The sequence below is a fragment of the Acomys minous genome, assembly GCF_964271855.1.
Source record: "Acomys minous genome assembly, chromosome: 8".
NCBI lineage: Eukaryota > Metazoa > Chordata > Mammalia > Rodentia > Muridae > Acomys > Acomys minous.
The window spans coordinates 60,216,427-60,226,331 of record NC_140489.1 but is presented as its reverse complement, the minus strand read 5'-3'; the positions used below and the strand labels follow the sequence as shown (position 1 = coordinate 60,226,331).

Here is a 9,905-nt window from a genome sequence, read left to right as displayed (position 1 = left end):
GCTCAGAGGTTAAGAGCACTGTCTGTTCTTTCAAAGGTCCTGAGTTCAATTCCCAGCACCCACATGGTGGCTCACAAGCATCTATAATGAGATCTGGTGCCCTCTTATGGCGTGCAGGTGCACATGTGGGCAGAATACTATATAAATAACTAATAAATAAATAACTGTATAAAGTCAGCATGTGCCTTTAATTCCAGCACTTATGGAGGCAGAGGCAGTTGGATCTCTATGAGTTCGAGGCCAGCCTGGTCTACAAATTGAGTCCAGGACAGCCAGGGCTACACAGAGAAACTCTGCCTCGAAAAAAAAAATCTTGAAAACAAAAACGGGTTGGAGAGATGGCTCAGCAGGTAAGAGCACTGTCTGATCTTCAATAGGTCCTGTGTTCAATTCCCAGCAACCACATGGTGGCTCACAACCACCTATACTGGAATGTGATGCCTTCTTCTGGCATGCAGGCACACATGCAGATAGAACACTCATACATAAATAATTTTAAAAATCTTAAAAAAAAAAAACAAAACCAAACAACAACAAAAAAAGCAAAATAGTGCTTGGGCAAGCAATATGGCTCAGAGAAAGCTGATAAATTGAGCTAAATTCTTGGAAGCCACAAAAAGCTAGCTGTGACTAGATTCTGTGATAAAAGCATCCCCACAGTAAGATGAAAGGGGGAGACTGTAGAATCATATGGAAACTTGCGGGCCTTTAATTCCAGCACTCAGGAGGCAGAGGCAGGCAGATCGCTGTGAGTTTGAGGCCAGCCTAGTCTACAAAGCGAGTCTAGGACAGCCAAGGCTACACAGAGATACCTGTCTCCAAAAACAAAAACAAAAAACAAAACTAAACAAAAAAAGACACTGTCTTAACTACATAGCTAGGCATGCCTGGTCTTAAATGTGTGGTGACCCTTTTGCTTCTGCCTGTCAGTGCTGGGAGGACAGGTATGCAACATGACACTCAGAATTATATCTTAGCTATTTTTCAATAATCTTTATTTATTTCATTTAATTTTTGAGATTGTCTCATGTAGCCCAGACTGGCCTCAGCCTCATGTAGCTTCCAGGCCTGCCAAAGGTACATAGTGAGATTCTGTTTCAACAAACAAAAAAGTAAAGGTCTGTATGTGATAACCCAGGCAACAGATGCTTAAGTACCGCAAACGCTACAATATCCTTTTCTCAGAACTGGTAGGGTGTCATGGAGCAGTCTGGTAATCCCAGAGTGTGGAAAGCTGAGGCAAGGCAGAATGACTAACTCAAGGACGTCCTAGGCTGTACATAGAGATCCTGTCCCAAAACAAATCAGCCAGGTTTGGTACTGCATGTCTGTAATTTTAGTAGTTATGTGGGGGCAGGAGAATCAGGAGTTCAAGGACACCTCCCTACTTATAGTGAGTTTGAGGCTAACCTGAGCTATGTGAGATCCTTGTCTCAAAACAAAACAAACAAAACACAGAAAACAAAACATAAAGGCAGATTTCAATGCCATGCATAATAAATTTATGACTTCTTTCATTTTACTTTACTTGGAGGCAAAAAATCGTATCTCACTACTAACAGGTCAAAGACACCCAAGATATTGAAAAGTTATGGACATTACTCCAGAAGCCACACTAACCACACTCTGTACTTATGTGTAATTGTGTGTGTGTGCGCGCCTGTGGAGGCCAGGGGCCAACATCCAGGGTCATTCAACTGCTCTGCCTTAGCTTTTGAGACAGGGTTTCTGATTGAAACTGGAGCTTCCAGATCAGGAGGCTGGCCTGTCTCCACCTACAGGCACATACAGCTGGGGCAGGCTTCTACAGGAGTGCACAGCACACACTTAGCTGAGTCACCCAAGCACCTGATCTGTCTAAAAGTAGATGTTCTCTATCAGCTAATTAGTATTTTTAAAAAAGATTTATTTATTATGCATACAGTGTTCTGTCTGCATGTACACCTGTACACCAGAAGAGGGCATCAGATCACATTATAGATGGTGGTGAGCCACAATGTGGTTGTTTGGAATTGAACTCAGGACCTTTGGAAGAGCAGGTAGTACTCTTAATCCCGAGCCATCTCTCCAGCCCCAGCTAATTAGTATTGAAACTATGAGATCAAGTGGAATAGTTATAAGAATAGAATCAAAGATCTTCAATAAACCAACCTACTCTCCACCATAGTTTCCTAAGTGCTTGGATTACAGGTATGTGCTGCCACACCAGCTTTTTTTTTTTTTTTTTTTTTTTTTTTTAAAATCACTATTAAAGGCAGGTGGTGAGTCTGGAAAGATGGCTCATCTGTTAAGAGCATTTGTTGCTCTTGCAGAGGACTTGGATTTGGTTCCCAGCATCACACCGTGGCTCACAGACACCTATGACTCCTATGCCCTCTTTGGTTTCCCTGGACACCAGGCACGCACATGGTACACATACATAGAGGCACTCATACACATAAAATAAAAATAAATACATCTTTAAAGGTAAGTGGTTTAAAATTTCTTACATTTACACAGCATTTTCCTGTTTTTACAAAGCACTTCCAGGACTGCCTGGCAGCACAATACCCAGGTTTAATGCCCAGTTCTGCAAAGCACAAAGTATTCCTACATTTGATACTCAGATGCCAGATATGATAGATACTATCTTTCCCTACATTATGGTTCAAAAACTCAGAGACTCATCAGGTGTGATGTTGCACATCTTTAATCCTAGCACGCAAGAGGCAAAGATAAGCAGATCTCTAAGTTTGAGGCCAGCCTGGTCTACAATGAGTTCCAGGCTGGCCAGGGTGATATAGGGAGACAGTATCTCAAAGTAAATGAAAAACCTTAAACCTGTGCAAGCTGAAAAGCAAGTCACAGAGGTCCTTATAGTTTGTTTGCACAGGGGTCTTGCTTTGTAGCTTTGGCCTGGAACTTGGGATATGACCCAGGTTGGCCTCAAACTTGCATTGATCCTTCTGTCTCAATCTCCTGAGGGCTGGGATGATAGATTTACACCATGACGTCAGCCTTTCAGCAGCTCTTATGCGCACAGAAGAGTGAATGTTTGTGGCATTTTGTATAGTCTTATACTAAATTTGCAAATGAAGACAGGACCTAAGAACACAAGTCCCACCGGGCCTGGTGGTGGTGGCGCACTCCTGTAACCCCAGCACTCGGGAGGCAGAAGCAGGTGGATCTCTGTGAGTTTGAGGCCAGCCTCGTCTACAGAGTTCTCGACAGCCAAGACTACACAGAGAAATCCTTTGGGGTTGGGGAGGGACCTTTTGGAAGTTGATTTTCCTACCTTGGGAGTTAAGGAGATCAAACTTAGAACTTAGTGGCAAGTGCCTTTATCCACTGTTTAGCCAGTCCTAAGGGTTTTTTTTGTTTTGTTTTTTGTTATTGTCATTTGTTTTCCATAGTCTAGCCTCATGTTTACTGTAATTCGCCTGCTTCAACATTGACTGCTGGGATTACAGGTGTGTGCCACATCTGGTTTAAGTTTTTTTTTTTAAACCAGAGGGAAATTTCTCAATTCATTTACCACAGCTGAGATTATTCCTTAATGAAAAACCACTTTTTAAAAGATCCAGAGACGGCCCAGCCATTTAGAGCAATTCTTCTCTCAGAAGATCCGGGACCTACCACCTACATGGCAGCTACCAACTAACTATGTGCAACCCCAGTTCTAGGGGATCGGCTGCCTTTTAACCCCTGCAGGCCCCAGGCACTCACGCAGCACACAGGCAAACCACCCATAAAATAAAGCAAAAAGAAAACTTTAAAAAAAAAAATCCCATAAGATAGCTCCTACAAAGACCTGTATCAGAGAACTGCTGTAGTGCTCAGTGGTTTTTACTCTGTGTGTCTTGGAGCACAGGCTGGCTTGGAATTCACTGAGCAGCTGGAAATGCAGCAGGAAGTGCTGATCCTGTTTCTGAAACCTCTTGAGTGCTAGGATTTCAGATATGTGCCATCAAGCTTAATTCTGAAAGTGGGATTTCTAAAATCTTATCTATTATTACTATGTTGCCGTGTACACACGCATGTGCCACCGTGTAAGTGTGGCGGTCAGAGGACAGCTGTGCAGGGCCAGTCCTCTCCTCCCAGCTGTGCGTGGGAACTGGGTCAGGTTGTCTGGCTTCCGTCAGGAGTGTCTTTACCTATTAAGTCTTCTCTGGTCTGAAAACAGGATTCCTAAATGAAGCATATGAACAAAAACCCTAAAAAGGGCTGCAGATAATGTTGCCTCTTTAATCCATAAATCTTAAGTTTTCCAACTGTCAGCGTTTTAAAATAGAAGTAAACACATCTCAACAGATTTAAATATTTTCATGTATTTTATTTTTTAAAACACTTATAATTTTGCAAGCTAGCAGTAAAATACTGCCCTCAATATTTTACTAATTAGCACCGTATACCTTTTAAAGCTAACTGGAACATTGTTTCACTGTAAATGGTTGTAAAAATAAGATGTCAAATTAGTCTCAACATAAGATCATTAATTAAATCATTATATTTTGGCTCTAGACACATATGTGTACTTAAAAGATGAATTTAACTAAGTTAATATATTTGCCAATCTAATAAAATTAAAGTATAAAAGTATCATGATTTAAAGCAATATTTAACCTCTGAAATTACTCTTAAAAAGTATATAAAGAAATTGAGAAATCAGCTATAAAAACAAAAGGTCACTCCTTTACTTTTTAGAAATCTCTAAATATTTGGAAGAATAGCAAAATAACTTGGTGAAAAAGTCCTTTGGTGCAAAGATGAGTTAAACATGGTTTAGCACACATGACCATCCTCATGCTTCGCCTATTAGCAGCCTTACCAAAAAGCCACGGAAAGGACTGGAACAAACTCACAGGGACAGCTGGAAGGCTGGAATAAAACTGCTTAGTGCTAAAAAAGACCCCAAGTCAGTAGTAGAGTTTTAAATGGAAGCCTAGACATTTAACAGCTATGTTTTAATGTTCTCTTCGGGCGGTGGGGGGGGGGGGCAACTTTCAAAAAGGAAAAAAAAAAATCAATTAGTGCCGGACACGGTGGTGCACGCCTTTAATCCCAACACTCAGGAGGCAGAGGCAGGTGGGTCACTGTGAGTCCAAGGCCAGTCTGGTCTACAAATCGAGTCCAGGACAGCGAAGGCTACACAGAGAAACCCTGTCTCAAAAAAACAAAAAACACCCTCTCCAAAATTAATCATACTCAAATTACTTTCACATATTTTAAAAAATAATATTTTCATTCTGACAAAAGCATTCTGCAGAGCTATTGCATAAAAACCCAGAGCCACAAATGACTGCTCACTAGCACGCCTGTCTTGCATACCGGTAGAATCAAGTCCAGTTTTGCCATCTGTGGATGACTATGACAAGATACAAAAGCATGTGTTTGCCATAAATAGCTCTGGCTAACAGCAAAGTGCGCACACTGAGCAGATCAGACTCTCTATAAGGAGAACACTCTGGACCACAGCCAAATCCCATTGCTGATGTTTAAGACTGCTATAGTATTTTTGTCCAATATAATTTGGAAAAAATTATTAAGGAATTGTAGCTGAAATGAACATTCCTAAACATCAAAATCATTATTAAACCTTTGAATGACATTTTACAAATTATTTTCATTATGACAAGTAATAAAAATATCCTACTTCCATTACTCAATTATTTAGTAATGTAATTGCGAATTAATATCCCAATATATCTAGAGAACAAATAAGATACTGGAGTATGCCAAAGTGCAAAAACAAAAAAAACCTGATCTCCATATTAGAACATAAATAAATAAACATATTTATAAAAGTACCACTCTTAATGATTGTATATAAGTGATTTTTAAGATATTTTTAAACCAAAGAAATCCAACAATCTGGAAAAAGACACGAGTGTCATATTAAAGGAAAAAAAATCCAAATACCAGTGCAGAGCTGCATCACTGCTTACCCTAAAATTTCATGTGACAATTTGCAAAATTTCCAAGGAAAACAAGGCAACATTCTGTAATATGCCACAATTTTTATTGCAACGTGGCCACTTCTGTGAGGGTGGGGAGTTTGATCTCAAAACAATGTTCCATTTAAGGCTCTTTTATACAGAAATTGCCATCATGACTGATATTCAAAATATCTGTAGTGTTTCAAGACTCATACGGTAAACATAAAACTCCTACATTTATTCAGTAGTACACTCAATGGGAAACCAAAGACATCAGCACAGCTATTTCTTTGAAGAAAATATACAGGTAAGAGGAGTGAACACTGAAATACTAGGATAAATGATGACAGGTAATGAAACTTAATTGGCATTTTTTTTTAAGGGATTGAACATTAAAAAAAAAAAGGTGCTTTTAACGCATTGTGTTAAATCTGTGCTGCCATGTCACACAAATAGGCTTGCCAAGGCAGGTGAGGTGTATGAATGCTCCAGCGCCTCAGAGAACTGTAATCAAGTGCAACTATAAATAATACTGAAAACAGTTTCCCATAGACCAGTGGATAATACTTTCAAGGCATTCAATTGGTTACCCTTCATAGTACTCTAAGCTAGTCACATTGACAACCACGTCCATTGCTGTGCTCACTGCAAGGAAGGCATGTAACCAGTTGTTTTGGCTAAAATAAGAGGGGGAAGGCATTCCTTGGGTTCTACTTAAAAGTCACCGTATTAAGACAGTCTAATGGCAATCACTGACAGGCTTCTTAAATTCATTCATTCGTTGTGTTGAAAGGGAGCAGTGGAAAGGGAATAAACAAAAAACAAAACCTAATGTGATTCCAGTGGACTGAGCTGGAGAAATGAAGCCCCTTAAGATCAAATGGCACTTGGCTATTACTTTATAGTGGCTTTCCTTCGAGAGAAACTACAACACTGCCTCCCAGTTTCTCTCCCAGTGTCGAGCGGTCCTTAATATCATCCAGGCCGTTTACTTGCCACTCATGTTTAATACCTAAAAAGGAAGAAAAAAAAAAACAAAACACATACCATTAACCTGATTATAATTAAGAAAGTCTTTTTTTTTTCTGCACAAATCAGTCAATGTTTATACCTGTAAATTTCTTTTTAATGGCATCTTTAGAGCTAGCATAAATCATCTTGCTTTTTAACGGTGCACTTTCAGGAGCCCTACGGGGGGAGAAAATGTTGAATTTCAAAAGAAAAACAAAGGCAAAAACTGACTATGATAATAATAATCCTTGCATTTTCAAAAGTACTTTTTCTTTTGTTTTTACACACCAGAATATAAATACTAGGTCTTCCTTCTTAGACTCTTTTGTTTCGTATGTGGCATCATACAAAGCATATCGGCAATCGTTCAGAGGCAGCAACTTCACAAAAGATGTGTAGGGGTCCTCTACAGTGTCACCAATGTCACCCACCAAGATCTGCTTTGCTTCCTCTACAATTATTTGTCTTTTGTCATCGCTTAAACAGAAGAGAACTGCTTTCTTTCTTTTTTTGATCTCCTCTTGTGTAGAAGATTTTCTTACTTTCATATCATTAAAAACTTTGATGACTTCATCATTCACTGTAACTCCAGATGCCTGCAAACAAACAAAGGACGGGACTTTAGAACAAGTATTTTGTTTTTAACCAAAACCGTTCACTTCAACTTCTGTCTGGCCAGACTATTAAAAACTGCACCAAACAACATATGCAGTCCTAACAGATCTGCCACGTCTAAGAAGATATAACTACAATGTCTAAGTCATATTGCCCATTCATCCTTCTTAAAGGAGTAAGGAGGAAAAGGCTAACGGAAGGTGGGAAGGGACAAATAGCCGTGCTTGAAATGTTTCCTATTTCACTGGGTGATGTCAGAGCTTCAGGAACAGCAGCAAAAATACCTTCTGTATTGTGTCAACTCTGCAGACCTTAAAAAAAAACCACACACACACTCCAGGATTTCAGTTGATGCTTCTACTATTTTTTTTTCCCCCTTTCTTTCTTTCAAAGTCGTCTTAGCCACTGCTGCTTCCTCATAAGGAAAGAGAATCAAGTGTAAAATCCATCCACCCCGTGGCTAACAGCAAAACGCCCCACCGCCCACTGGCAGCCGCTTTCAAAGTCGCGGGTGCAGTGAAAAAGCTTCCTACGGGGAGAAAGCGTTTTCACATGGGTTTCCCCACCGGCTCCACCTCCTCACAACGGTTTCACAGCCGGCCTCCTAGACCCTCACCCAAAGGCCTCACGCACCAACCTTACAGCCCGCGGGTTAAAAAAAAAAAAAAAAAGCATTAAGCAGCGCAGGGCTGAGCGCCGCACCGGGCTGGGACCCGAGCAGCCGACCCCCTCGCGCCAGGCCTGCGCCGGGCTCTCCCGCCCGAGGAATCCCGGCCGCCGCAGGCCTCGAGCCGCGGGACCGCAGCGCGGGAGCGCCCACCGCACAGGCCCCAGGCAAGGTAAGATGGCGGCCGCGCGGGGGTCCGCGCCGCGCCCAGCATCCTCCCCCGCCGGCGCCCACCTTACCATGGTGCCGGCGGCTGAGGCTGCGGCGGCGGCGGCGGCGGCGGCGGTGGCGGCTCGGTGGCACTGGGACGAAAAAGAAGGAGGGGCCGGCGGCGGGCAGCAGAGAGTGCGGGGCACGCCGGGAGCGGCAGCCGGGCGGGCGGCGGGCTCGGGGGCCGCGGGGCGGGCGCGGCGGTCACGTGGTCCGGCCCCGCCCCCGACCCCCGCCCGCCAGTGTCCTCCGCCTGACCCCCGAGCTCCAGGGCGGCTAGCGGGACAGCGCAGCGGCAGCAGGATCCCCGGTGCGGCGGGCGTGGTCGCAGCGACCTGCCGGGTCCATCGCGGGGGGCCGCCAGGCTCCCACTTGAGCGATTCCCAGGGCGCTGCTCGGGGGTTGGGACGGGAGGAAACCGGGTGCGGTAGAGCTCTTTGCTAAATTCACCTTCGGTTTCCAGAGAAAGGTTCAGGATTGTAACATTTCGCGTCCTTCTCGGGAAGCCCCAACTTATCGTCAGTCATTTAGATCTTAATCTTCTTTGCGTGTTTGATTTGAAAAGGATCTCATTTGTAGCCTTTGCCAACCTCTTGATTCACGGTGTAGCGGCCGATGACCTTGAACTGATCCGCCATGCCTCCATCCTGCAAGTTTGGATTATAGGCATTGCACCACTTTCCTGGGCTTAGGCCCCTCTTCTCACCGAAATGAGAACAAACATTATAAATATTAACTCAGTTAACTGAAGTACTAAGCAAAGGCAGAATGATACTCAGGAATGTTGGCTCACACCTGGCTGTAATCCTTCGGGAAAAGGGGGAGGCATAGAGACGCCAAGGCCATGGTTCCATAAGGTTGTGGAGATATCTTGGGCAGAATTATAATCCAGGTAAACCCAGAATCTACTAGGGTTACATTTCTTTTCCCCTGTAAATGGTGTGTTTTGAAGTTACTAGAAAAACAAATGTTTACAGCTGTGGAGGAAGAAAGGCCGTAAGGATTTGATTTGTTAATTATGTTGAAATCTGTGTGTGTGTGTGTGTGTGTGTGTGTGTGTGTGTGTGTGTGTGCATCGCACATGCAGAATGCGTGTGCTGTGACAGACATCAAGAGGTCAAAAAGACAACTTGTGAGAATCATTTCTCCTCTACCACCTGGGCCCTGGGAATTAAACTGAAGTCATCAAGCTTGGTAGTACCCTACTCCCATGACAGGTAGCTTACAATCACCTGTGGCTTCTGCGCCAGATACCCTGACTTCTGGCCTCACAAGCGTCTGCATATAAGTGCATACTCATACACACATATGCACACACATAGAAAATAAAAGTTAATCTAAAAAATAGCCTTTTATTTTTAAATTTTTTATGTGTACTCATATGCATGCCTGTGTATCTATGTAAAGGTCAGCTATGTGTGTGCAGGTGCCCTTAGGGGCCAGAAGAGGTGTGACCAACTGGAGGTAGAGCTGTAGACCGTTGTGAA

The 9,905-nt window shown here is 42.9% G+C and overlaps 1 protein-coding gene across 1 annotated transcript; it reads right to left on the bottom strand.

Moving 5' to 3' along the window:
- Positions 1–4,291: 4,291 nt before the first annotated feature.
- On the bottom strand, positions 4,292–8,608 carry CFL2 (cofilin 2). The gene is made up of 4 exons (XM_084792373.1): positions 8,448–8,608; positions 7,215–7,522; positions 7,027–7,103; positions 4,292–6,927 (listed from the first exon to the last, which is right to left on the bottom strand). The coding sequence occupies exons 1-4, from the start codon at positions 8,448–8,450 to the stop codon at positions 6,815–6,817; spliced, it is 501 nt and encodes a 166-aa protein (XP_084648499.1). The 5' UTR covers positions 8,451–8,608; the 3' UTR covers positions 4,292–6,814.
- Between the last annotated feature and the right edge of the window lie 1,297 nt (positions 8,609–9,905).